The sequence below is a fragment of the Sciurus carolinensis genome, chromosome 3 (assembly GCF_902686445.1).
Source record: "Sciurus carolinensis chromosome 3, mSciCar1.2, whole genome shotgun sequence".
Classification (NCBI taxonomy): domain Eukaryota; kingdom Metazoa; phylum Chordata; class Mammalia; order Rodentia; family Sciuridae; genus Sciurus; species Sciurus carolinensis.
In genome coordinates, this window is record NC_062215.1 from 64,312,147 (window position 1) to 64,340,045 (window position 27,899).

The window sequence follows — 27,899 nt, forward strand, 5'->3', positions numbered from 1 at the left end:
TCCCATGTAAATGTTTTTGGTTTTTATTTCTTTGCAGTGCTAGGGATCAGACCCAGGGCCTTGTGCATACTAGGCAAGTGCTTTACCACTGAGCTACACCCCAATCCTCCTGGTTACCATATCTGAACATACAGATAAAAAACCATTTCTATCACCAGTTGTGGTGGCATACCTGTAATCACGGCTACTCGGGAGGCTGATGCAGAAGGATGGCAAGTTCGAGGCCAGCCTCAGCAACTTAACAAGACCCTGCCTCAAAATTAAAAAAATAAAATAAAAAGGAGCCCAGTGTGGTGGCGCACACCTGTAATCCCAGTGGCTCAGGAGGCTAAATCCGGAGGATCGCAAGTTCAAAGTCATTCTCAGCAAAAGTGAGGTGCTAAGCAACTTGGTGAGACCCTGTCTCTAAATAAAATACAAAATAGGGCTGGCGATGTGGGTCAGTGGTCAAGTGTCCCTGAGTTCAATCCCTGGGACAAAATAAAATAAAATAAAATAAAATAAAACAAAACAAAATAAAATAAAATAAAAATAAAAAGGATTGGGAATGTAACTCAGTGGTAGAGCACCACTTGGTTCGATCCCCAGTACTAAAAAAAGAAAATAAAGTTCTAACCTTGTAAAAAGTGTTGCTGTAAGGCTAGACTAAATCTAGGTTTGAAGTAGACGCATCCAAACATATAAACTTGGGGACCGTACTTCCTTGGATCTCAAAAGTTCATGTCTTGTCAAACTATTGTGGTCATTCAATGAATTAATTTTGGTAAAGCATTTAGAATGTTGCTGAACATATAGTAAATGCTCAGTAAATTGTAGTCTTCAGTATTTTGTAACAGAGCACTTGGTGGCTCACTGGATCCTGGAATGTGACAGCAGGCTGGACCCTTAGAAACTTCCCCCATTTTACTGATGGGGCTATGAAGTCCCAGGTTGGAGGAAATGACTCGTGCAGAAAGACCCAGTGTATTAGGAACAGGACCAGGATGGGGTGACTTGCCTTCTGATTGGTGCCCACAACCTCTACCCACCTTCCTTCCTTCTGGCAATAAGACCCATCTCTGGAGATACTGAAGCCTAGGGTTACCTCAGACCTCAATCCAGGATGGTGGAGAGGTGGCTGCCCTTGACCACTCAGGAGGCAGTGAGCTCTCTGTCCCTGGAAGTATGCCCACAGGTGGTAGACAGTCGGGGACATGCTCTCCAGTGCTCTGGTTGAGCCAGGTTCCTTCCTCACTCCAACAACCTGAGTCCCAGCCTTGATCCAAATTTGCTATGTAACCTGGGAAAACTCTCTGAACTCAGCTTCCTCCAGGGTAAATGGGAAGGAATGAGATGCACATAAAGGCAACCAGGGATCAGTTTCCAGAAACCAGACTCTTTCCTGCCGAGAGCCTGGTCAAGAAGAGGTGCTCCCCTTCATATGTGCAATTGAGACATGATGGAGCTGCCAAGGGTTGACCAGGAAAGAAGGTGGTGAGAGGGTGTGATGAGAATGGTCAGTAGCAGGGGAAGAGAGGGTAGTCCAGGTGGGGCACCTTCCAGCTTGTTCCAGCAGATGCTCCTCATCAGTTGCTAGTAGGGGCTGTTCTGGGGTACTGCCAAGGGCTGACTGCTCATTTCCCTACAGGACTCACCCCTGGTCAAGAGCCAGGAGCTTTGGGGAAACTTTCAAGTATGTAGAACCTGGGCTTGGAAACTGTGTGCCCTGAGGTCACCCTTCAATGAGTTTGGCACCAGGGGTCATCATTTGTGTGTAGAGATATGGGAAGAGAGATTCCTAATGCTGGATCCTTGCCCAGGATGAAGTCATATATACACTGAGGGCCCACCAGAAAGAACCCCTAGGGAGTTGGAGGAGGCTGGGTATAGATGGCTCCCCAGAGCCAGAGACAGGAGCTAGACCTTAAAAGATGGGGAGGGTTTGAAGAGACAAGGGAGCAGAGAAAGCCCAGCACAAGGACGGACTCATGTGAACCACTGGGCAAAGGGGAAAGTCACTTGTTCTGGTAATGGGAAGGTCCCTTTGAGTGTAAATCTGTGTCCGTCCCAACAATTGCCCCTCCGGGACACCTCTGGGACTCCTTCCCCATCACCACAGGCTACAAGGCTCCCCATATGAATGCCATAGGGCAGTGGCATCCAGGCTGGTGAGGTAGGAGGCCCAGGGCTGCAGCTAAAAGTCAGTGGGAGCAATGGACAGAGATGAGCTGTGGGTCCTAGTCTTAGGCTCAGCCACTCATTGACTGTGTGACCTTGGACAAGTTACTTAACTATTCTGAGCCCCAGTGTCTTCATCTCTAGGGATAGTGGCATGAACCTCCTTGTAGTGAGAGGAGGTTGAGAAATTATATACCAGGGTCTTGAGAGTATGTTCTTCATACAACCCTGGGGAAGTGGATAGCAGCTGTGGCCAGTGTCAGCTGCTTGACTCCAGACAGAATATGGAGGCAGAATATGTCCATTCTGTCTTTACCATAGCCAAGGGTGACCTTGGAGTAGCCACACCCCAACTCTGGGCCTCAGTTTCTCCATTTGTAGTATTGCCTTTCCTGTCAACAGAAGTCAGATAACAGCAAAATTACTTCAGATGCTAAACACTGGATTATTTCAGTAGCACATGGAATCAGAAGCCTCTGGAACTGGAACTGGAACTGGACCTCAGACCTCAGGGGCCCTGTGTGGCCCTGCCAGCCTCTAGCAAGGGCCCCTCGATACAGGAGGGCCCAGTGGAATTGTCACTGTAAAGACCAGACTGTGGCTTGGGGGGCCCAGGCATTCTCCCACCCAGAGCCCCTTCCCTCTCTCAGGCCCTGGGATAATAGGGGTCTGCAGGGGCCAGGCCCTCACTAATCCCCTATTAAAACTTGAAAGGGGCCAAGAAACCTCCAGAATAAACTCATTAATTTTTATGGGATAATAAATGGATCCCATTAAATTCTCATTCTCCCAATGCTGGGCCAGCTTAACCTCTGGAACCAAAGAAGTGGGCTCCCTGCCCACGGTATCCCCCAGCTACCCATGTACCCCATACAGTCAGTCCCTCACCCATAAAGTGGGGGTCATGCCTGAACTCATCCCAGAATTTTGGGGCCTCCACCCCTACTGGCCTCTGCTCCTGCCTCTGGGGTACAGACCTGGAGGGGGAACGTGGGGCTCTTCCTCAGGGGCTACCAGAGCATCCACTGTCCCCAGCACCCTTGCAGAGATGGGGTGGAGCCTGGCAGGTGGGAGCACAGGCCTGTTAGTAGCTGAGTCCTCACAAAACCCAGTGTGTCTCACTCCACAGATGAGCAAACAGAGGTTCAGGTGGACAACCCTCTGCTCAGGTCACATGGCTAGGGAGGTGTAGATTTGGAATTGGAACCAGGCTTTCTGGTTGTCTGGTACATAAAGATCTGCAGCAGCAAAAGCACTTAGGGATAGTCCTGAGGCGGCACCATTGCCTGGGACAGCAGATCCCTCAGGCAGGGGCACTGCATAACAACTACAACTCCATTGCCCAGCAACCAGTGACCCTGGGCAGGCTCCTGGGCTTCTCTGAAACCTCATTTTACCCACCTGTGAGAGACCACAATCCTACCCAGCTAAATGTAGAACAAGTCCCTGTCCTATGGCTTCCTCTAAACAAAGGCTGAGCCCCACGCGACCCAAATCTCGGGGGCAGGGCACACGGGCCCTCAACGGTATCCCCACCCAGCTAGCCACGGAGAGGAGGCCGGCTGGGGAAGCAGCCTTCCCTGGGAGGCCCAGGCTTAGGTTGGGGGCGGGGCCTCCCATCCCAGGAGGGACCGCAGGGGGGATGCAGCCGGGCTGGGAGGCGGGAGCGGGAGAGAATCCACCGGGGAGGCATCCTGAATGGCTCATTAGTGCCGATGAAAGCCTTTTTTCATTTCGTCTAAATACTTTAAACAGGGCTCCCTCGGATGTCTATTTGCATAGCTTAAGAGCTAATGCAGGGGGAGGGCCCAGGCGGTGGCAGGGCAACGCCAGGGCTTGGGGCAGTGGGGAAGCTCCCGGGTCTCCTCCACCATGGGGGACAAAGGGGTGGCGATGCTAGGAATGAAAGGGTATTTCCCAGCCCCTACCCCTGCCAGAGGGGAGGCCAGGGCGGCTTCAGAGTACTTCCCTGTGTCCTGGCACCAGGTGGACCCCTCATGTGGGGATTATGGGAGTCTATATTGTCATGGGCCATCACTATGTCCCCCACGGACATACAGGGTCTTGAGGTGGTTGTCCTCTACATGGATGGCACAGGGTTATCTTTGTCTTATGGATGACATGTACAGGGTCACATTCATTGTCACCCAACAGGGAAGGTATCCCATTGGGCGCCAGCTCCTCCCTTCAGATCTACCTCCCTATTAGAGCTGTCCCAAGGTGGCTTGTCCCTCAGCCCTCAGAACAGTGCTATTTAGAGCATTTAGAAGAGTAAAAAAAGAGGTGACTTGTTCAGGCTCACATGACTTTTTTATATTTTTCTGTACCAGGGATTAAATCCAGGGATGCTTAACCACTTTACCACATCCCCAGCCCTTTTAAAATATTTTATTTAGAGACAGGGTCTCCCAGAGTTGCTCAGGGCCTCACTAAATTGCTGAGGCTAGCTCTGAACTCACAATCCTCCTGCCTTAGCCTCCTAAACCACTGGAATTACAGGTATGGGCCACCATGCCTGGCAATGACTTTTAAGTGACTGAGTTGACGCTTGAACCCAGGACTGTTTCCTGGCCCTGTGAAGCAGTGTTGGGGCTCCAATTTGGGTTTCAGGTTCAGATGTACTTTGGACATGGTATGGGGGCTCTGTGGGTCCCAGCCAAGAAGGCTTCCTAAGGACTTGACCCATGCTTAACCCAAATCCCAGATGCCAGAAGTCCTGGCCCTAGCTCTCTTTCTAAGCTAAATGAAACCTTGAACAAATCCATTTCTTTATGTAGGTCTTGATTTCCTCAACTGGCTAGAATGTTCTCTACTGAGGAAAAGTAGCTCCAGGCTTGTCCTCCCATGAGGCAGGCTGGTATCTGCAGAGACTTGGAGCTTTGATGTTGATGATGATGCAGGTTGAATTCTTGGCTCCAGCACTTTGAGACTTTGAGCAAGTCCTCAACTCACTGCAGGTTCTTTGTAAAGCAGGAAGAAGAGACCCATCTCAAGGATTAGTGTTGATTAAATAATACAAGACCTGGAAAGAACCTGAAGACACCTGATGAGGCTGGGCATCCAGGCCCAGGACCTCCTTCTTCAGGTCCCTGTATCACAGTCAGCTCCTCTGTCAGTCCCTGAACCCTGAGCTTAATCAGCCAGGCAGAGAGAAGCCCCTGACCTCCTGATCACAACCCTGGACCTAGCGGTCATGGCCCAGGGCCTCAGGCCTCTGACAGCCAACCAGGATGAGAGGCAATGCCCTCCCCCAACAAATAGTTTATCTTCCAAAGATTATCTTACCCTTTCTGACAATGGGTGGTGCCTGCCAGGGACAAGTGGCAGCTGATTTTGGAATCAATTTGCTTGTTTGATATGCTATCTCGGTCCCACTTAACCAAGTGCTCAGTCTCCCTAGATAACACAATCAGTGCAATCGACAGTGACGGGAGGTACCCATTAGCTCCGCTCCATTGCCCAGCACCCACCTGGCTGCTGGCAGGAGAGTTATGTCTGCTCTGGTCACTTCAATAGTCAGAGGATCTCTGTGCTCTCCCTCCCCCAATGAAGAGTCCCTCAGGTACACACCCTGGGAGCCACGGACCACATCATGAGTTGGCCAGTCCTGGAAAGGGACCTGTGAGCAAGATACAGTTCCAGGTACTCCAGGCTATGTGATGGAAAGGATCCTCTCCCCATGTCTTCCTAAGATCAGTCTCACCTGGCAAAGACCAAGTGACATCTGGGGGGGATGGGCAAAGGGAATAACCCTTTCCTGGCACATGGCAGGGACTGCCTGCCCGCTCCTCCCCCCGGCCCCGTCACTGATTCAGATGAAAGACACTGGGCACTGTTGGACCATCTGCTCTGGGGGATGCTGGGCATCTAGTTTGGACACTGTGATAGCAGTTCCTGGCATGGAAAGCCAGGGCACAGATGGTCTACTTTAGTGGGCATCTCAGGACATAGAAGTTGGTCCCAGTTTCTTAAGGCTTTGGGTTGCCCAGGCCCCTCTGACCCAGAGTAATGGAGAGCACTCCAACCTGTACCCGCCTCCCCAACCCCAATTTCCTCCCTCCTCCCATTCGTCTGACACATCAGAGCCGCTATGGTCTCCTGAACAGAATGTAGGCCATCTGGTACTTCCTCACGCCTGCCAATCCATGGGGTGGGTGTGAGCCTGTGGAATGACAGCCCCACCACTAGACGTGCAGAGGAACCGACCTTCTCCTTGCAAACTCTGTTATCTCGCCCTAGCTGTACTTCCTTTCAAGTCCTTAAGCAGCCATTTTGAAAGCTGTCGGAATCAGGAATTTCCTCTCCACCTTCTCAGAGTGGGCAAAATTGTGTATGAGCTGAATCTGAAGCCAGCACCCACTGACCTTTTCTTTTTTTTTTTTTTTTTTTATTTTATTTTATTTTTACCTTTTCTTGATAGTTAAAGATCTAGGGAACCTAGTGGGCCACAAGCAGAATATGTATCATTTCTCCAGTTATGTGGTCGAATGTCAACATAATTGATAGCTGAGCAATCTACACCTCTAACCAGTGATAGCAAAGAATTTGTATATTTTATAGCCTGTCTAGTTGATTGGTAGTGACTGTCTTGATAACTGTGTTGAAAAGGATCCCAAAGGATTTCTTATTGCCTCAATAAGAAATAGTCAAAATTGGTTAGCAATGTCTGCCATGAATGGTGTCGGGGAACATGCCAGATGTCCATTCTACACCTGTTTCAGACCCTGCCCTAGATGAGCTCTGACTAGTGTCATAAGAAAGACAAGGGAATTCAGGGGCAAATGTCAAATGGGGAAAAGAAGTAGTATTACCTCAGTCAATCCTAAAAAAGAAACCCCACTTCACAGGTGAAAAACTAAGATTTAGAGAGATGGATCTGGAATTTGAAGCCACATCTGCCTAAATCCAGCATGTGACTCTTCCCCTTCTACTCACATTACGGCTCTAGGAGGACCATAAAATCAGGAAAAGAAGGAGAAAGAAAGGATTTTATGAAAAATGGGACTTCATGGGACCCTAACAAAGAAGTCATGCATGCTTGAGAAAATCTTAAATAAAATTCCAAATATGTGAAGTATTTCCTGAAACTAATGCCCAATAGTTTCACTGAGAACAGGAAATGAATTTGAATGCCCTAAAGTCTCAGGCCAAAAAGTCACTGGGGGTGGGGGGGATAATACTCTTGCTAAAGTTCTCATGAAGTTCTTCAATTGGTCATACGACTTTGAGCAAGTCACTTCCTTTCTCTGGCCTAACTCCTCGTTAGCAAAATCAGGCCTTTGAGTTACATTGGGGATGGCAAATATTTATTTGTCATGTCATGGCTGCCTGGAGTCTGTGTTGAGAAGGATTCTGGGGCTGAATCAGAACATCGGGAAATAGTGTGACAATCAATTAGTAATGTCTGTCTCTGGTGCTGGAGGAGAAAGGATAGTTCATATGCCATCCTTGAAGTATGTGATATCATCTCGCTTCCAGCTCTAAAATTTTATAGCTCCATGATTCTCAACAATGAGCACACTCCCAAGGCTCTCTGTCAAAAGAGAGATGGATCTCCTACTGCCTGGGTTGGGTGGGATGCTGCTCGCTGTGGCGTAGCAGGAGAACCTCTGATCATCCATTATTATTTCAGGACTCTCCTCAGAGGCCCCAACTATGGGGGAAGGGCAAGCCACAGGCATCAAGGAGATGGATGGGGAGCTGACAGCGGTCCCTACACCTGAGCAGCCAGAACGAAGTGTCCACTTTGTTACCACGGCCCCCACTCTGAAGCTGCTCAACCACCACCCACTGCTGGAGGAATTCCTTCAAGAGGGGCTGGAGACAGGGGAAGAGGAGCTAAGGCCAGCACTGCCTTTTCAGCCTGACCCACCTACACCTTTCACTCCAAGCCCCCTGCCCCGCCTGGCCAATCAAGACAGCCGCCCAGTCTTTACCAGTCCCACCCCGGCCATGGTTGCAGCCCCCACACAGCCCCAATCCAGAGAGGGACCTTGGAACCTGGAGTCAGAGGCCCCAGTGCTTCGAATCACAGCTTTTCTGCCTCCAGGGCCCAGCATGGCAGTGCCCACCCTACGCCCAGGGGAAAGGCCCAGTACTACAACCCCCAGCAGAGCATGGACTCCAACCCAAGAGGGTCCTGGAGACATGGGCAGGCCATGGGCTCCAGAGATCATGTCCCAGACCACAGGACTTGGGATGGAGGGGACCATCGCCACCTCCACAGCTTCAGGGGATGACGAGGAGACCACCACCACCACTACCATCATTACCACCACCATCACCACCGTCCAGCCACCAGGTCAGCTACCTGCTAGCAGGCAGATCTGGAAGTGGGGATGGGGGAATGCAGATCTGGAAGTGGGGTCCCTAAATGCCTGGCTCTGACACTGTGCCAACCTGCTCTGGCCTTTGGCACCAAGGTCTAGCCAGCAGGAGGCATGCGGATTGGAACTAGATAGACCCACGTTCAAATCCTGATTGCACCAACTATAACATGACCCTAGGAGTTTTATTTAATCTCTCTGAACCTCAACTGTAAAATGGCAAGAAGAAAACCTACCTCACTGAGCCATTGTGAAAACAGATAAGATTGCACATAGTAGGTGCTTGCTCTGTAAAAGGCGGTTGGGTTCTTTCAACAGACATCGCTAGACACACACACACATAATACACACACGTACACACCCACAGAGTTCAGCCTTAGCTAGATCCACTTCACCAGAACTTGGCTTAGTCTTCTGTCTCCTCCTGTCCCCCAGGCCCTTGTAGCTGGAATTTCTCTGGCCCAGAGGGCTCTCTGGACTCCCCTATAGCCCCCAGCTCACCCTCTGATGTCGGCCTGGACTGTTTTTACTACATCTCTGTCTACCCTGGCTACGGTGTGGAGATCAAGGTGAGTGACCTGGATCTGACAAGGGCAAAGTTGGGGCTGATGTGTTAACCTTTCTCCAGAAAGACACCTGCTTTGGGGCAGATGGAAACGTCTAGGGGCAACAATTGCATGGGGACACCTATCACCAGGGCTGGAAGATGATTGGATTCCTTTCTGTGCATCAGGGAGTGGAGAAGGATATTGCTTTCACCCAGCAATGTGTTGGAAGAACTGTGGGAAAGGCAGGGCGCCCATCCTCTTCCCCCAAGGGTTTGATCAGGGGCTCTGGTCTTGGATGGGAATGGGATTGGGTGAGTGTGAACTCTGCATCTGAATCTATGTGGGTGAGTGGAGAAAATGCAGAGGGCTGGCTGGACCTGAGAGAGCCATGGAGCCTCATTTACCCATTTATTCACTCCTTCATTCCTTCATCAAGTCTTCCCTGAGAAGCTTCTCTGGGCCAGGCCCTGTACTGACTCCTGGGATGCAGAGTTGGGGAAGACTGACATGGTCACATCATCGGAGAGGTGACAGCTGGTGGGAGAGCCAGACTTGCTCCCAGCCTCCTGGATCATCTCATCCCTCTCTTGGGATTAAGACTCTCTCTTTCTTATTTATTTATTTGTTTATTTGTTTTTGTGTGGTAATGGGGAATGAACCCAGGGATGTTCTACCCTTTAGCTACATTGCCAGTCCTTTTGAGACAGGTTCCTGCTAAGTTGCTGAGGTTGGCCTTGAACTTGCCATCCTCCTGCCTCAGCCTCACTGGGATGACAAGGATGCACCACCATGCCTAGCTGGGATTAAGACTCTCTTCAGGTCTGAGCCCAAAGGTCCTCACAGGTGTCCCACAGCTTCCTCAAACTCCACAGACCCAAATGGGTCTTTTGTTTCCCAAACCTGCTCAGTGCCCCACTCTGTCCAAGTCAGAAACCTGGAGCTAGAGCACCACAGTGCAATGTGGAGAGCACCCCTTGAGCTGTGCAACGTGGGGTCATCTTGACCCTTCTCTCACCCTCTTTCTAGTCCTATGAACTCATCCCAGGTTCTGTCATAATACTCCCCACCTCTCACATTTGCCTGCTTCTCTCCCTCCATCCCCACAACCATCATGTGGTCCAGCCCTGGTCATCCCTAGCTAGTGATGCAGTAGCCACCTCCCTGGTCACCCTCCCATGCCTCCTCCCTACTGCCCCTCACCCCACCTATACCACAGTCATTTTTCTCCAATGAAGTCAGTTCTGCCCACTGCCTCTCCCCAGGGGCCTCTGAATCAGGGCCAGTCCTGGGTCCATTTCTTGCTACTGCTTCTCTTGTTGGCTATGCCAGCTTCACACCAAAGAGCTTGCAGCTGATAACAGGGCCAAACCTTCTTAACCCCACAAGCCCCAGTTACATATGCTGGTCCTTTTGCCTGGAAGAATTGTCCTAACACCCACCCCATCACTTTTTCTGGACATTCTCCCCTGATCCCCAAAGCCTAGGGCATCAGATCTCCAAAGTTAGGATGGGGAATAAGCCTGGCTCTTGTCGTTCTGCCTTCTACGGCTTTGTTCACAGCCAGCCCTCTACCCAGCTGGACTGTGAGCTCCTTAGGGGCGTGGGATGCCTTGCAGTACAGCCCAGGATGGGATGGAGGAAGGAAGGAAGGAGGTGACATCTGGCCTGGGTGTTAGAGGCTGATGCAGGTAAAGACGAGCACTCCATCCAGATGAGGGAATCAGCCAGGGGACTCAGAAGTCATAGGAGGGGTACTACAGGAGTCCAGGGGAACTGGGCGGAGCTAGAAGCAGTCTGCTTCTGGCCTGTTTCCCACCCATCCCAAGTCCCGCATGCACCTGGGTCTGGGCCTGAAGCCAGCCATGCTGGTCCTGGAGCAGAACCTCCAGTTCTCCCTGCTGGGGAACTCAGGTCCAGGTCTCTGAGCCAGGCCCTGGGAGCGAGGACCCTCTCCTCCCCCTGCTGTGTTCTGCCCCTTCTTCCCGCAACTATTTGTTCCTGCGCTGCCAAACCCTGGGCCCCTCACTCTGGGCTGACTGAAAGGGCAATTAAGAACAGCCACCCCCCTCTCAAGCCATTAGCACTCAGTGACGCTTAATTAAGGTAATTAATGTAAAATCATCACCTAATGAGAGGTGGCACCGGCTGTGGCTCACAGGGTGGAAGGCGCCAGCTGCAGGTGTGGAGAAGGGATTGGGAGGGGGCAGATGCCACGTTGAGCACCCCCCCTGCAGGCCTGGGCCCGCTCCACCTACCACCCAAGCGACCATCCCCCGCAAAACCCACTGGGCCTGAAAGGGCCCAGCGGTGGTACCCCCCACCAGTGTGGGTATCAGATAATGGTACAAGATGTGTTGCTAGCTCTGTCTGTCCCTGCCCTGGCCTGGGCCCAAACTCCACCCTGATGTCTACCCCCTCACACAGCCCTGGGTCTCTTGTCTGGCGCTGCTACATTTTTTCATCAGAATGCAAAAGCCGTTACCAGGCAACCTTGAGAGGAAGACCTGCCACAGCCCTGGACTGCCGTCAGGGAACGTGGCACACGCTGGCCCCACCCTCCGCCTCAGAACCACTGGGGCAGAGTCCTTAGGAACTCCATCTTCTCCAGCATTCTGAGATAGAGTCTGAGGCCACAAGAGGAACAGAGTGGCCAGAGCTGGGTTAGCACCTGATTTAGGAGAGGAGCAAACAACAGAACAGGCTGAGCTGACGCAGGTTTAAGATTCTTTTTCCAGGGCCAGTTCTAGCAACTTCCACCCTATCCAGACCTCCTAGTCACACAATGCAGGCCCTTTGGGACCTGAAGAATTACTGACGTTACAGACCAAGACTCACTAGATAGTTGGAAAAACTGAGGCCCAGGCAAGACAAGGGAATTGCCTAAGATCATTCAGCTAACTATTAACTAATGTTTTTTGGGTGAGGTGGGGCAGAAATGGGGATTTCACTCAGGGGTGTTACCACTGAGCTATTTTCCCAGCCCTTTATTATTTTGAATCTTATTAAGTTGCTTATTAGGGTCTCGCTAAATTGTTGAGACTGGCATCAACTGTGATTCTCTTGTCTCAGCCTTCCAAGTCACTGGGATTACAGGTGTGCACCATTGCACCCAACTAACTAATGGTTTTTGGTGAATGGATTTGTGTCACAAACCTAAATTGAGCATTTACAAAATACCAGATTCGGTGCTGGGCACGGGGAACACAGACCTTCCTGGTTGGGGGAATCAAAAATCACAAGCATTGACTACAGAATGTTCAGTGCTGGTGGGGATGGGGATGGGGAACATAGGGGCTGAGGGAATTACAGGACGGGGTGCTCCCCAGCCTGGGGGTCAGGCTGGAGGTGAGGACACCTGCCACAGAAGAAGCCAACTCTGCTCAGCCTGGGCTGGGAAAGAGCAAGTGTGGCAAGCCTGACCTTTGGAGGCTGCCCTGACTATTTTGGAAAGGTGACTTTGTTGCATAGGAGCAGGAGATCATGAGGGTAAGGATCAGGATTACACTGCTGCCCAGAGGCTTGACTAGAAAGCAGTGCCCTCCTGCCTAGGCTGACAGTTGAGCCAGACCATGCTGGAGTTGGATGGGTGGGCCCAACATCGCCCTAGGAGGGATGCCAGAGGGTGAGGAGCAGCTGTGCCCCCCGACCCCAAGGGTTCAATCAGGAGCTCAGGAAAGCCTTGGATGGGCAGGGGATTGGGGGACTGTAAACTCTGCATCTGAATCTCTGTGGTTGATGAGGAGACACAGGGCTGCCTGGCTAAACCTAAGAGGCCTAGAATGCGCCTGTGCTACTCAGACTTGGAGAGAGGGGACTACTTGTGACTTGTCTCCAACAAGGTTCAGAGAAGACCTTTCAGGATGGTGAGCTAGAGCCCCATGGTCCATGTGGGTCCTATCCCGTCCCCAGGCAGCCAGTCTCCCCCTGAAGCCTCCAGGCCTTTCTGGGCTGGGTGCCTGCTTCTCACTGCATTTTGGCATTCCAAGAGCCTTCCCACTGCCAGCTTCCATCTTGGCTTGGCTGCTGCCTGTACCATCTGGAGTCTGGGCACAGCTGCCCATAGTCTTTGCCCTCATGCCCAGGTGGCCCCATTGGCACACAGCACTCCCAGGCCAGGCCAGCTGTCAGTTTGATGGCCAGAACACCCACCCTTCTAAACTGGGTCAAGACCAGGCCTGATGTGAGCACCAGGAGCAGAGGGGTGGAATTTCTGGGCAACTTCCTATTTCCTGATTCCAAGAAGGCCCATTGGGGAGGTTGCAATGTGTGCTAGAAGGTTTGGTTCCATGATTTAGGTCTCTCTCTCCATCCCTGAAACAGATCTTACCCATAAGATATTAGGGATGAGTGCCAGTTCAGAAGGGCACAGAGGACACATGTAGCACTGGGGTTCTGGTCCTGGCTCAGCAGCCAGCCTTCCAGTGACTGAGAGGAGCTGCTTATCTTCTCTGGGCCTCAGTTTCCCTTTCAGTAGAGGTAAATTAAACAGGATGCTGCCCGAGGACCCTTCCAGCCAGTCCCTCTGCATGTAGCTCCTTCGAAGCTCAACTATGTAGCAGCACCTCAGGTCTGTGTTCCAGGCCCTTCTTCCTGATTCCCTGCCAGAGTGTAAACATGGAGTGTGGCAACCAAGAGTTGAGAGGAACTGTGACCAGCACCTGGCCCTCAGGTGCTGTGGTGGGAGTGGCACGGGGAGGCAACCCCCAGCTCTTCTGCCTGTGCTGCTCTGTGTTAATGTGATCACCCCTTCCCCTGTGGGTCACACCATTAAGACACCTGCTGGAGGCCTGACTGAAAGCTTCCATAAGACAGCACAGACAGGGCTGATGACCAGGGCAGCAGCAGAAAGCAATCCGACTCCTTCATGCCTCCTGTCCAGGAAGGGGCCAGTCCCTGCAAAGTGGCCATGTTTTCTCCTTGAACTGACCACCTGGTCTGCTGGAAACAGGGCAGCATTGGCCAGTCCAGGGTCCTGTGGGAATTGCTCTCAGCTCCCTCTGCTTCTGTCCTCCCGCTGCCTGGCCCCTAAGCCTCCTAGGCCCCCTCCTGTCAATGGACAGGCAACGGGAAGACAGCCCTCATGAACAGAGCTGACATTTCAATCTGTCTCCCAGGCTCTTCAGATGCCTGCAAATTGCATCAAGACTTCATCTCTCCCCTTGTCCAACACCCAGCCCTGTCTGGCCCCTGTCAGCCTGGTCCTCAAATAAGTGACAAATTACATTCTAGCCACTGCAGTGGGCCCACAACTGGGTGCTCGAAACCCAGGGGACCAGAGCTGTGTAGGGAACCTCTGACTGAAGACAGGGAACCTTCTGGATGGAAGCCACTCCATTCCACACCCTCATTCATCCCAACCCTCACCTTCAGGCTCGGCTGAGATCCAGGCCACTTTGAGGGGACCATGCTTCCCCCACATCAGAGGGGACCAGAGGCCTCACTTCTCAATTTTCCTAGTTTTACAGGCTGCTCAGGGAACTCAAATTCCAACATCTTGAAAAAACCAGACCAAATCAGGCCAGGCCAAGACTCACCTCCTGCTAAAACCTAGGGGCCTGGAGCCTGGGAATAAAGATGTCTAGAAGTCTATTTCTGCAGGTGATAGGAAAGGAAGGATCTGCCTTTACCTCCAGTAAGGCAAGACTGCTTCTTAACTGCTGTGTGACCTTTTGCAAGTTCCTTAGCCTCTCTGAGACCCTGTGTATTTGTGGGGACTTTACCTCAAATAGATACACTGTAGGTGCTCCATGAATGGTAATTGTTTTTGTTGTTACTGCTGCTGCCACCCTCTGAACCCAGCAAATCAGAGAGATCAGGAACAGGAAGTTAGATGTCAAACTAAAGGCATATGAGGAATTAAGAAGAAAACACAAATTTAATTTGTACTTCTCTGCTTTAGCTCGAGTGGTAATTTCCCTGCAGTGAATGTCCTCCTTTCCTCCTCCTCCCTGCTCCCCTCTCTTCAAGGCATTCCGAAACCCACCTGCCACATGTGCGTTCCCGGAGCCTCCAAGCCCTCCGCTCTCCCCTCGAGGATTCCTGCTGCACGCATTCAGTGCCACTTAAGGCAGAATTATATGCTGCCTGGCGTCTCTCGATAATTACAGATTCCACGTGTGTGAGTCTTGTTTTCCCAACTCTAGAATCACAGAATCTCCAAGTTTGAAGGGACCTCATCCAGCCTCCGCCTGCTGCAGGGATTTCCTGAGGAAAGTCCCCAGCAGATGGTCAGGCAGCCTCCACCCAAATGTGCCTGGGCCAGGAGCTCCCCATGGAGAGGAGGCGCTTCTACCCCTAGCACCCTGCCTTGAGCCTTCGGTCACCCAGGTCCTCTAGGTCTTTCCTTCCAGGCCTGGGTGGGGACCTCTCCCTGTCTATCTGCCCCTTCTGAGGTCCTCAAGGCACATCTATTCTCAATACTCACAGTCGGAGGGCCCCTGAGCCAGGAAACACCTATCTCCTTGGACCTGGCTGGGCTCGGCATCCTGTGCTTCCCAGCTCCCAGAGCTCTGGTGAGGAACGTACCTCCATGGCCTACACATTCACTTTCTCCACCTGTCCGTATGGAGACTGGCCAGTGAAGAGGACATTGTGACCCAAAATGCCACCCCAGGACTTAATGGAGAGATAGCAAGGGACTGACTGACCAGGCCTGAGAGGTAGAGACCCTGAGGTTTTTGTTTGTGTGTTTGTTTTGTTGGTAGTGGAGATTTAACCCAGGGATGCTTTTCCACTGAGCTACATCCCCGACCCTTTTCGTTTTTTGTTTTGAGACAGGGACTTGCTACATTGCTTAGGGTGTCCCTAACTGCCAAGGCTGACCTTGAATTTGTGATCCTCCTGCCTCAGTCTCCAGAGTTGCCGGCATAAACCACTGTGCCCAGCAGGCCCTGAGATCTGAAAGGATGATCAGCTTCACCAGGAGGGAAAGAAAAGAAGGTGCTCCCTGAGCAAATTCCCAGAAGGGCAGAGGTGGTTTGGAAGCCAGAGGCTGCAGTGCAGGGAAGCAAGGCCGACAAAGTCACTGGAGCCAACTGTGAGCTGGAAAGTTTGGATCTTGTCCTCAGGGCAACTGAAACCACCAGCAGGGTTTGGGTAGGACAGAGACATGATCTCAGGCAGCCTGGGAGATGAGGGGTGGGACATGGTTAGAAGGCCATTCTCAGGTGAGAAACAATGAGCAGGAAGCATTCAGAGCCAAGAGAGCAGCAAAGAGAGAGCCAGGAGGGACCAGCTGGAACATTTGGAAAATGAGATGGGAAAGGATCTGATGACTCACTGGATGCCACTTGACCAACCCAGGTGGTTAACCCTTAAAGACCCTACCTCAGAGCAACATGGTAGGGTTCTTAGGCTAGGGAGATCAGTGATTTTGAATTGCTCAGGGATTTTGTTAAAAGGCAGAATGTGATTCTATAGATCAGAAATGGGATCCAAGAGTCCACATTTCTTGAAAGCTCCCAGGTGGTGGTGCTGCTGCTGATCCAGGGACCACATTTTAGAGTAGCAAAAATCTACAGAAGACCATTTGTAAAGCAAGGAAACTGAAGCTTGAATAGGTGGCATACCTGTCCATGGTTAGGACAAGATCCGGAACCTCTGGGATCTCTGGGTTCCCAATCCAGTTCTCCTTCTATCAAGCTATGATGTCTCTTCCCCTCTGGGCAGTATCTGTTATTGCCCAGTCCTTGTTTGGATGGAGAGATGGCATCCAGAAGGATGTTCCAGGGATTGAAGGCCTGAAGATCAGAATGCCAGCAGAGGGACCTGTGACAATCAGCAGAAAGGAGCAGAGCAAGAGACTCAGAAAAGAGAGAGACGTGGAGACACATGCTGACACATGGAGGGGATTGGAAAAGGCCAAGCTGAGCAGCCAATAGGGGCCAAGTTGGGCAGGGCCTGAAGGACCAAATGAGGAGTTCATACTAGTACTATGGTCTTCGTGGACTCAAAGGGAAAGCATGGGAGGGTCTAAACAGGGAAGCACCATGATGAGTGACAGGTCTGAGACCTGTCTGGCTGCAGTTCAGAAAACATTATGTGGAAGGAGAAGAGGGTTAAGCCCTACAGGCAGGGAGACAGGCCAGGGGCTGCTGCACTGATCCCAGTGATTCAAGGTCTACTTGACAGATTGAATGACTGATTGGATATGGGGTCTGAGGGAAGAGGCAACATGCCAGTTTCTGACTTGGGTACCCAGGTAGTTAGCAAGATCACTCCCTGAGATGGGAGCCAGGGGAGCTACTGGTTGGGGGAAGAGAGTGGTTCAGTATGAGGCAGACTGGGTGTAAGGTGACTCTGACAGGGATGTCCAGGGGAAGCGTAGGACCTCATGTTGTTGGCTGGACTCTCAGATGCCATCTCTGACACACCTACCCATTCCTGCTTTCCTGATAGGGGTGGGGATATGAAAAAGCTGGTGTACTTGAGAAGTTATGCAGACAAGTCCCAGGTCTGCTTATAATCTCCATGTGATATTGGGTAATTTACTTAATACTTCTGATTTCAGGTCACATCATACAGTTACTGAGAAGGTAGGATGAGCGCCTCCTGTTTTGAAGTGCCCAGCTCAGGGCCTGTGAGCTCTGATGCCCAAGGGGCACTGAGGATCGGCCAGGGGGCCTGCAGGAGGCTGAGGGCAGCAGGGCTCAGGCAGCTGGGAGAAGTCTGACTGCTTTGCTTTGCTTTGCTTTGCTCTCTCCAATCCACCCATAGGTCCAGAACATCAGCCTCCGGGAGGGGGAGACGGTAACCGTGGAGGGTCTGGGGGGCCCTGACCCACTGCCCCTGGCCAATCAGTCTTTCCTGCTCCGGGGCCAAGTCATCCGCAGCCCCACCCACCAAGCAGCCCTGAGGTTCCAGAGCCTCCCACCACCTGTTGGACCTGGCACCTTCCATTTCTATTACCAAGGTAAGACCTGGGAACCTAAAAGAGGAACCAGCCCAGACTGGCCACCCTCTTGGGGGTGTCTGGTGCTATTACAGTCCAAGAGACACAGGGAGGGGCTGGTAACCTGCAGCACAGGTGCCCAGTGAAGCTCTGTACAAATGTAAGTATGGTTCATGGGACTCAGGATCAGGTAGTCCCCAGGTTTGCCTCTGTCATTTGTTCATTCACTCATTCAGTGCACTTTTGAGGACACTTGCTCTTTGCCAGGCTTGTGCTGGGCTTTGGAAATATCAAGAATGTACCAGCCCAGGGTACATTCAAGCCCTCAAGGCTTCAGAATCTCAGGAGGTGGCAGTCACTTGCACAGCCAATAATAATAGAAGCCTCTCTCCAAAGGCAGGGGCGTCAAGGTCAAAGGGGCTTGACAGTGACTATCTGGAGGTCTTCAGCTGCCAGGCTGACCTTCCTCATCTACCTTGGACCTGGCCCTTGCTTCAGTCAGTTCATAACACCTTGGGAAGGAGGGAAGTGGCATGATGTAGTGGGGATACCAAAGGCTCTGGAGTTGGGCAAATCTGTGTTTGACTCTCCTTCTCACTAACTGTTTACCTCAGAGGTCATTTCACCTATTTGACCTTCCTTTTCCTACTGTAAAATGAGACCAAAACATCTACCCCACAAAGTCAAGTTTAGGTGTAAATAAACGGTGCAAATCAAGAGCTTAGCTGATGCTCCACTAAGGAAACAAGTATTGCACAGCTTGCAGGATGGGGAGGTAGAGAAAAGGGACTCTGCTGCTCTCCCACCTGGTATCCTTCCTGCCCATCCCCCTCCCTGGGCACTAGTCGGCTTAATCCTTTGGACCAGTTAACCAGTTCAGACCAGGGAGCACTAATAGGGAAATAATTGGTGTGAACAATCACAAGATTGTCTTGCATTGTCATGGACACTTCTACAGCCCTGCAGGGGGGGAAAGAACCAGCAGGTGGGCAGGCACTCCAGAGCTGGTGATGCTTGGTACCCCACCTTGTCCCATTCTGGCTTCTCCACCCAAACTGGGGGAGCAGTCTAGCATGGCAGCAGGGAGTCTGACGGGGGGGGGGGGAGGAGGTGAGGGGGGATTGGCAGAGGCAAGGGGCCAGCTGAGGCAGGGGTGAGCATCTAGGCGGTCCGCCAGTCTCCCTAATGGCTCATCAATCCTCCCAGGCAGCCGGCATAATTTCACGACATGGTAACCTTTCCTCTTGCCGCAAATTCCTTTGCACAAAACTCCAGACCCCCCTCTCTGTCAGGCCAGACAAAAGTGGCTGAATGGCAGTGGGTTGGAGGCCCAGCAAAGGGGAGCAGACCCCAAGATAGGGCTGGGAGAACTGGCCCAGTCCTGCTCCTTCTGGGCTCCCGGAAGCCCTCCCTCCTCGGCCCAGTTTTTGTCAATGATCAGCTCTTTCCTTAATGAGTGTAATTCCCCTAATTATAGGCTGTAATTAGCCCTGATCCCAGAGATGGGAACAGGAGGAGCGTGTACTCACACGCGCATCTCGTGGGCTGGAGAAAGAGGGTGCCAGGAGAGGAGGGAGGGGCCTGGTACCCATGCCAGTATGGAGCTGTCCAAGCTGATGTGGGAGGTCACAAAGATGGGTCCCCACAAGGGTCTCATGGCAGGACCAAGTTCCAATTCAGTGTGCTCTCCCAGTCTCTGGCAGGGTGGGTGGGCAGAGGGTCCTGACAGGCAAACCCCTCCTCCATCCTGAGCATTCCTGGCACTGGACTTGGCTCCAGAAACAGATGCCAATGAGAAAATAGCTCAACAGATTGTGGTGGTGCAGCCTCCATGAACAGTTGTCATGGCAATAGGAGGAAGCTCATCCTGGGAAGAGGCATTTTAAGTATTATGGAGGCTTGGGGGCTTCATTCTCTGCCCCTAGCCTCTTGCCCACGCCTCATCCTGGCCCAGTCTCCTCATCTGTGAAGTGAGGGGACCTCCGTTCCCAAGTTGTGCTTGAACTCAAAGGGAAGTTGTAAGTGCTGAGCCTAACATCTGGCTGAGGGTCTAGACCTCCTGGGTGTTATCCCCTCTATCCCCTCCACTCTGGGTATAATGTCCCCCATCCTCCACACCCCCCATCCCATTCTGGCCTGGGATCTCTCCTCAGGGCAGTGTAAGCAGCCACCCGGAACTCAGGGCAGCCTTGTCTGTTACCCTCAGGTTTCTCTGACCCCTGAGCCCAGGTTTCTGCTTTAACTGGAGAAGTAGGAGTTGGGGGTGTGCCAGATCAAGTCCCTACTCTAGCACTCACGGGCAGTGTGACGAGGGCACACAGGCTCTCTGAACCTGTCTTTCTGAACCTCTGTTTTCCTTATAAAAAATGGGTTAATAACCCCTACCTTGCCTTCCTCCTTCCCAAGCAAACTGTATCAAGTAAGAAGGGTGTGAGAGCACTTCAGAAATTGGTAAATGCTTCAAATGTGAGGTGCTATTATTACTCAAGATTACAAACTAACAGCAGGCTGAGGTGTTAGGTATTTGTTCTGAGCCAGGCACTGCACACATTCCTCTCATTTAACCTCCACAGCATTGGATGCTCAAAATGGTTGTGTAAACACAGAAACTGAGGCAGAGCAAGGAGAGGAGCCCATATTCAAACCCAGACTTTCTGACTCTGGAGCCCACCTCCCAAACATTGCCCTGCACTGTCTGTCAATCACAACTAGCCTCTTAATGGCCATTCTCTGTGGAAGAGGAAAGAGTGTGAACCATCTTCCTGCTTTCACAGACAAGGCAATTAAGCAGAGGACAAGTCAAAGTCACAAAACAGCACAAAACTCAGGTTTTAGGGTTCTGCTCTGCCCAGAAGGGTAGCCTCATTTTCTCTTCATACAATGGCACATAGAGGCATAGCCCAAGCCTTCTCTCAGTCCCTCTCCTTGAACCCTTCAGGCCTTCTTCTGCACTTCTCACCCCCAACTCAGGATCTCCATTTTTAGCTGCCACACCAAGTTTTGGCCCCAGGGTTGGGATTTGCCAGGTTGTTTTGTAGGATTTGCTGCCATCGTGTGGTCATTCTTGGTATTACAATTCCCAAAGCTATCAGGTTTACCAGAGCAACTAGTCCCACCCCGACTTCTATGAAGGTAGCTCTACCTCTGAACCTTAGCCTCCATCCTGTCTTTAAAAGAAGTCCAGCACCATTGCCATAGAGCTGTTTAACATTTCTCCCTGAATACTGGGGAAGCTCTGACTGACTCCAATTTTTCCTGCTGCAACTCATTTCGTCTCCTACAGGAAAAACAATATCAAGATTTTAGGTCTTCTAGGTGGTTCACTATTTCAAGTTCTTTTGCATCTGCATGTGGTTCCATAAAAAACTTTTATTTTTATATTGGGGGTTGAACCCAGGGGTATTTTGTCACTGAGATGCATTCCCAGCAGCTTTGAGATAAAGTTTCCCTAAATTGCCTAGGCTTGCTTTGAACTTAAGATCCTCCTCCCTCAGCCTCCAGAGCTGGGAGTGCAGGCATGTGCTACTGTGCCCAGTCATAAACACTTCTTAAAGATGTATTATCAAGCTGAACGCAGTGGCACACCCCTGTAATCCCAGTGACTCTGGAGGCTGAGGCAGAAGGATCATGAGTTCAAGGCCAACCGCAGCAACTTAGCAAAGCGCTAAGCAACTTGGCGAGACCCTGTCTCAAAATAGAAAGAGCTGGAGGGGCTGGGGTTGTGGCTTAGTGGTAGAGCACTTGCCTGGCATGTGTGAGGCCCTGGGTTCAATCCTCAGCACCAGATGAAATTAAAGAAATGTTGTGTCCACCGAAAACAAAAAAATAAAAAATAAATAAAATTAAAAAATAAAAAGAGCTGGGAATGTGGCTCAATGGCAAAGCATGCCCCAGTTTCAATACCCAGTTGAAAATAAAAAAAGATGTGTTATCAGCTGGATGACAGGGAACCAAATGGAATAAAATACTATCTCATTTAGTCTCACAATAACCCTATAAGTGGGCCAGCATTTTGAACCTCATTTTAACAAATGAGGAAATAACACAAAATGACTAAGTAACTTGCCCAAAGTGTCAAAAACTTTGGACCAGAACCCAAGCCTCTGGAAACATCATGACACCTTCTAGTGAAGGGATCAGGATCTTTTCAGAAACTCCTAATGCTTTCTCTGGTCCCAAATGACACTTCAAGGAAGGTTGAGGCAGACTAACACAGGCCTTCACACCCCCACACATAATGGCTCAGTCTCCCCCACAACACACAATATCACCCATTCTTTCTCTGCAGCCTATCTCCTGAGCTGCCACTTTCCCCGACGTCCAGCTTACGGAGATGTGACTGTCACCAGCCTCCACCCAGGAGGCAGTGCCCGCTTCCACTGTGCCACTGGCTACCAGCTAAAGGGTGCCAGGTTCCTTACCTGTCTCAATGCCACCCAGCCCTTTTGGGATTCCCAGGAGCCTGTCTGCATCGGTGAGTGGCCCCTGGGGAGGAGACTGAGCGGAGAAGCCAGGTGGGGCTCGTCCCTGCCCTCTGTTGCTGTCTGGTACTTTCATTTACTCTTCATAAGGAAACCAGAAAATGGTCCCTCACTTCAGTGGCACTCATCCAACCTGCACTTAATTAGCATCCACTGTATGGACCACCACAGGTACACAGAGTTGAATTAAATAGGGATTCTGACCTCCCAAGAGCCCATAGTTCCAGGAAAGAGGGAAGAAGGCACACAGGTCTCTAATTTCCAGAGCTGAAAGTAAAAGGTACCAATAGAGACATAAAGTGACCTGGGAGGAGAGGAAGCCATCCTAGTTGGGTATTGAGGAGGCTTCCTAGGGGTGGTGGCACTGAAGGATTGACATTTCCGTGGAGGTAAATGACATAGGGATGGGAAGGAGAGGGTGTTTAAGGGCATAGAAGACAGCCAGATGGAGAGGGCAGAAGGAGGGTCTTGACTGTCTGGCCAAGCTATGGGGTGGGGAGCTGGTGAGGTTTTTGAGAGGAAGTGGGAGGAGCTCAGAACTATTCTCAGGTGAGCCAGCCTGGTGGTCATCTCATCTGAAGGCTGGGAGGCCATCCAGACAAGAAGGATTGAACTGCAACAGTGGCTTTGGGGATGGAGAGGAAGGAAGAAATTCCGGAGATGCTGATGAGAAAATGGGGGGAAAGTCAAAAGGGATCCCAGGTTCTGGACCTGGACGATGGAGAGGTCTGAGCTGGCAGCCAACCTAAGGGGGCTCGCTGTGATGGGGAAGGAAGATAAGGCAAGTGTTTCATCTTCAGTATGAAGGGCAACTTTGGCTTTTTTCTTTTGGGGGGAGGAGGAGCTTGAGCTTTTGAACCTTATTTCACTCTATAAGCTCTTGCTGGTGCCAGCCACAAAGATGAACAAGACAGGTATGTCCTCTGCCCTCAAGGGGCTCCAGAGGAAGTCCCTTGGGAAGACTGGTGGGCAGCTCAGTACAGAGAAGGCTGTAATGGGGCTAACATGATGTGTGCCAGCAATCCAGGTAAGGGAGAGCAGTTCTGAAATGACAGAAGAGTCAGGGAAGGCTTCTTGAGGAGGGATCACGGAAGGTTTCCAGAAATATTAGCTTGGCATAGTGGAGTGAATTCTGGAACAGGTGGGACGACTCGAAACCACATGATACAGTGAGGACATGGTGAGGTGTGCCTAAAGGAGAGGGTGTGCAGGAAGAAGAAACTGAAACTGAGTCAGAGGAGTTGGATCCATGAAGGGCTTGAATGCTGTTTTGAATTTGAATTCTATGCTGAGGGCAATAGGGAACCACTGAGTGATTTTTAAGCAAAGTATAGGATGTGATCAGATTTGAAGGGCAGTTCCATACTGAGACAGAGCAGGAGGGTAGGTCCATCTTCTCAGTAGAGAAGCAGAGAAGAGACTAATCCCTTCCCCTAAAAAGCATATTAAGTTACAATATTCTGCCATCTGGAGTGTTTGCAGGCAACAGTACTGGGTACTGGCCACGCTAGCCTGATTGCTGAGAGCAGGAGGGTCCAGAGCAGTGGCCAGGGAAGGAAAGCCTAGAACCAGCCACCTCCTCCTGCTTCAGGCCCCTTTGTTGGCCCTACTTAACTGCCAGGAGTTTGTGGTCAAGTAGCACAGGAACCCTGACAGCTGGGCCCAGGCAAACTGCTCAGCCTTTCCTTGGGAAGAGAACACAGTACCAGGCCAGAGGGGTCAGTCTGGAAAGGCCCTAAGGTGTCTGCCCAGGTGATGATGACTGAAGAGCTATTTCAGAGGGTCACACTGGAGGCCACCTCCAGCTAGCAATGTCAGCCAAGGGCACAGGTTTTGGGGTGGATGGCAGGCACATCAGTCATTTGTCATCCCCAATCTAGTCCTGATCCTCTTTTTACATTCATTTACTAATTCTGTTCATTCAACTCTGAGCACCAACTCATCCCTGGCCTGAGAAGACCTGGTCCCTGTACCAGGAGGTTCCTACTTAAGGGACAGACCTAAACAAATAAATGGTTTTATTTTATTCATTTGTTTATTCACTTATTTATTTATTCATTTTTGCAGCACTGGGGATCAAACCCAGAGTCTCACACATACTAGGCAAACCAGACAACTGGTTTTTAGAAAAGTGGCATGAGTCAGAGGTAGCAGATGTACTGAGGAGGGTCAACACATAGACTAAGGGCTTTAATAAAGTCTCTTGGGAAATTGGAGGAAGTCAGGAAAGGTCTAGAGGAGTCAACAGAGAGGGAACTGGGTATGGTGGCACATGCCAGTAATCCCACCAACAGGAGGCTGAGACAGGAGGATCCAAAGTTTGAGGCCAGCCTGTCATCTTAGGGAGACACTGTTTCAAAAAACAAAACAAAAAATAGAGAGGGAACATTATCCCAGGCCATGAAGCTAGGCAGTGACAGATCTACTGACAATCAAGAAAGTTGCATATGGCCAGGCACGGTGGTACACAACTGTAATCCCAGCAGCTCCGGAGGCTGAGGTAGGAGGATCACAAGTTCAAAGCCAGCCTCAGCAATTTAGTGAGTACCCCAACAATTTAGCAATATATGCTTACTCAAAGTACAAAAAAAAAAAATAATAATAATAATAAAAATTTTAAAGGGCTAGGGAGCTAGGGATTGGCTCAGTGGTAAAGCACCTCTGGATTCAATCTCTGGTACAAAAAAAAAATGCATATGAAAAGTCTCAGAGATGAAAGGTTAGGAGGTAGGATTCTGAAGTTCAGGCTGCCTGAAACTGCAGGGTCATGGGCTAAAAGATAGACCACTAGGACCATGGCAGCAAAGTTGGCAGGGAGATGAAGGTCCCTGTGTCCCATGCAGAGGGAACAGGGCTGGGATGGGGAGGAAGGCTTGTGAGGCTGCCAAGGATACACTCAGAGACCCAGCCCAAGTCCATCCCTGTCTCAAAGCTGCCTGCGGTGGAGTGATCCGCAATGCCACCACTGGCCGCATTGTCTCTCCGGGCTTCCCGGGAAACTACAGCAACAACCTCACCTGCCACTGGCTGCTTGAGGCTCCTGAGAGCCAGCGGCTGCACCTGCACTTTGAGAAGGTCTCCCTGGCAGAGGATGATGACAGGTGAGGGGCTGTCCTAGTGGGTGGGAGTGCCTGACTGGGTGATACCCTGTTGGAGGGATGCCGAAGCCTGGGGCCACACTCCATCTGGGTCAGTGACCAGCCACATAGCTGCCACTCTCCTGACCTAGGCTCATCATTCGCAATGGGGACAATGTGGAGGCCCCGCCTGTGTATGATTCCTACGAGGTGGAATACCTGCCCATTGAGGGCCTGCTCAGCTCTGGCAGACACTTCTTTGTGGAGCTCAGTACTGACAGCAGCGGGGCAGCTGCAGGCATGGCCCTGCGCTATGAGGGTGAGCCTGCTGGGGCCTCATGGGGTGGGGACTAGGGCCTTTCTCCCACACCTCCCCCTCTGCCTCCATTCCATCACATCCTTCCAAGTTGGTCCCTGACCCTTCCCATTGGATCCAAGATTCCTACCCCATCTTTGCAGGAGCCCTCTTGTCTAGATCCAGGCCTTTTGGTCCAAGAGAATGAATTCTCCAGGGTTTCAAAAGCAAAAAAGGCCCTAATACTTGGGGAGGGCAAACTTTTCAAGAGACACTCTAGACCCATATATGCATGCATTCATTAATCCACTTTTTAAAAAAATCTACCAAGCATCTTCTATATATTAGGCACAAAACTAGGCAATGGAAATACAATGGTGAGCAAGATAGCCTCCTGAGCATAATAGAGATGAATACTCCGGGCTGTTTCTGTCCCCCCACTGTCCCCTGCTCCAAGCCCAGGACATATCTTTGCATTCAGGAATGAAAAGGGGTGGGTAGCAGAAGATGCCTGCCCTGTGTTTACCCTGTTTGAGGCTGAGCTGGACTGGGCCCTATGCTTCACAGCCTTCCAGCAGGGACACTGCTATGAGCCTTTTGTCAAAAACGGCAACTTCAGCAGCAGCGCACCCTCCTACCCTGTGGGTACCACTGTGGAGTTCAGTTGTGACCCTGGCTACACCCTGGAACAGGGCTCCATCATCATTGAGTGCATTGACCCCCATGACCCTCAGTGGAATGAGACAGAGCCGGCCTGCCGAGGTCAGTAGGCACTACGGGATGGGCCTACAAGGGCAATGAACAGGGTGGGTATCAAGAAGACAGCCACAGATTCCGGGGCCACAGGGGCCCTATGACATGTGCAATTCATACATTCCCTGAGGAAAAGGTAAGGGCTCCCAGCAATGGGTGGGTGCTCCTGTGGGCAGGTGGCAGCCCGAGGACATGGCACTGGGGGGAACGCGGCGGGGACGTGCCTCCCGGGCCTCCCCTGCCTTCCAGCTGTGTGCAGCGGGGAGATTACAGATTCAGCCGGCGTGGTGCTCTCCCCCAACTGGCCAGAGCCCTATGGCCGAGGGCAGGACTGCATCTGGGGTGTGCATGTAGAAGAGGACAAACGCATCATGCTGGACGTCCGAGTGTAAGTGCCCACCAGGTCAGGTCACACCAACTCCTGAGGGCTGGGGATATCTCTTATCCAGTCCATCCTGGGGTCCCAAGGCCTTTCCTGCCCTGACGGTCCTCCAACCTCCTCCACAGGCTGCGCATAGGCCCTGGTGATGTACTTACTTTCTATGATGGGGATGATCTGACCGCTCGAGTCCTGGGCCAGTACTCAGGGCCCCGTGGCCACTTCAAGCTCTTTACCTCTATGGCTGATGTCACCATCCAGTTCCAATCGGACCCTGGGACCTCGGTGCTGGGCTATCAGCAAGGATTTGTCATCCATTTCTTTGGTGAGCTTGTCCCTGGCTCTCTCAATGCAGACACCCAATCATGGCAAGTCCAAGAGGACAGGGTAATCAGGAGCCCAACTGCTACTTCTGAAAAGGGAAAGCTGGAAGAGCTCCAGGAGAAAAAGAGCCCTTCTGTTGCAGCATGAAGGATTTGGAGAGGCAGCAAGAAGAACTTTCCTTAAAAAAAGAAAAAAAAAAAAAAAAGCTGCTAGGCATGGCAGCACATGCCTGTAATTCCAGCGGCTTGGGAAGCTGAGGCAAGAGGATTGGGAGTTCAAAGCCAGTCTCAGCAACTCAGTGATACCCTGTCTCTAAATAAAATATAAAAAGGGCTGGGGATGTGGGCTCAGTGGTTAAGCACCCCTGGGTTCAATCCCCAGTTTAAACAAATAACTAAGGAAAAGTGTTGGTTTCTATCTACCTTTCTGGCTGTCTTTAATAGAAGTAACAATTTATTTTTCTCACCTACCTGCTCTCCTCTCTGGTCTGAGGAACTGGCCAAGGTGCTTTTGAAAATAAGGCTGAAGTCTAAATGATAACCCTGAAATTTAGAAGAAAGAGCAATGTCAGGGAGAGGCAAGGAGGAATCCTTGAGCAGGGAGGAATAAATTACTGAGCCTGCCCTGGCCAGTCTAGGCCCAGGACAAACTGGAAAAGCCAGAGTGTCC

At 51.2% G+C, this 27,899-nt stretch overlaps 1 protein-coding gene across 4 annotated transcripts in view; it reads left to right on the forward strand.

The window, feature by feature from the left end:
* Nucleotides 1-27,899, forward strand: part of Sez6 (seizure related 6 homolog) — a 44,601-nt gene that overhangs the window by 13,510 nt on the left and 3,192 nt on the right. For all 4 annotated transcript variants that reach the window (XM_047546769.1, XM_047546770.1, XM_047546771.1 and 1 more), the window contains exons 2-10: nt 7,790-8,458; nt 8,919-9,052; nt 17,747-17,942; nt 22,210-22,395; nt 25,335-25,503; nt 25,632-25,798; nt 26,342-26,536; nt 26,777-26,915; nt 27,035-27,231. In XM_047546769.1, the coding sequence (XP_047402725.1) occupies nt 7,790-8,458; nt 8,919-9,052; nt 17,747-17,942; nt 22,210-22,395; nt 25,335-25,503; nt 25,632-25,798; nt 26,342-26,536; nt 26,777-26,915; nt 27,035-27,231 (2,052 nt within the window). The remainder of the gene's footprint in view (nt 1-7,789; nt 8,459-8,918; nt 9,053-17,746; nt 17,943-22,209; nt 22,396-25,334; nt 25,504-25,631; nt 25,799-26,341; nt 26,537-26,776; nt 26,916-27,034; nt 27,232-27,899) is intronic.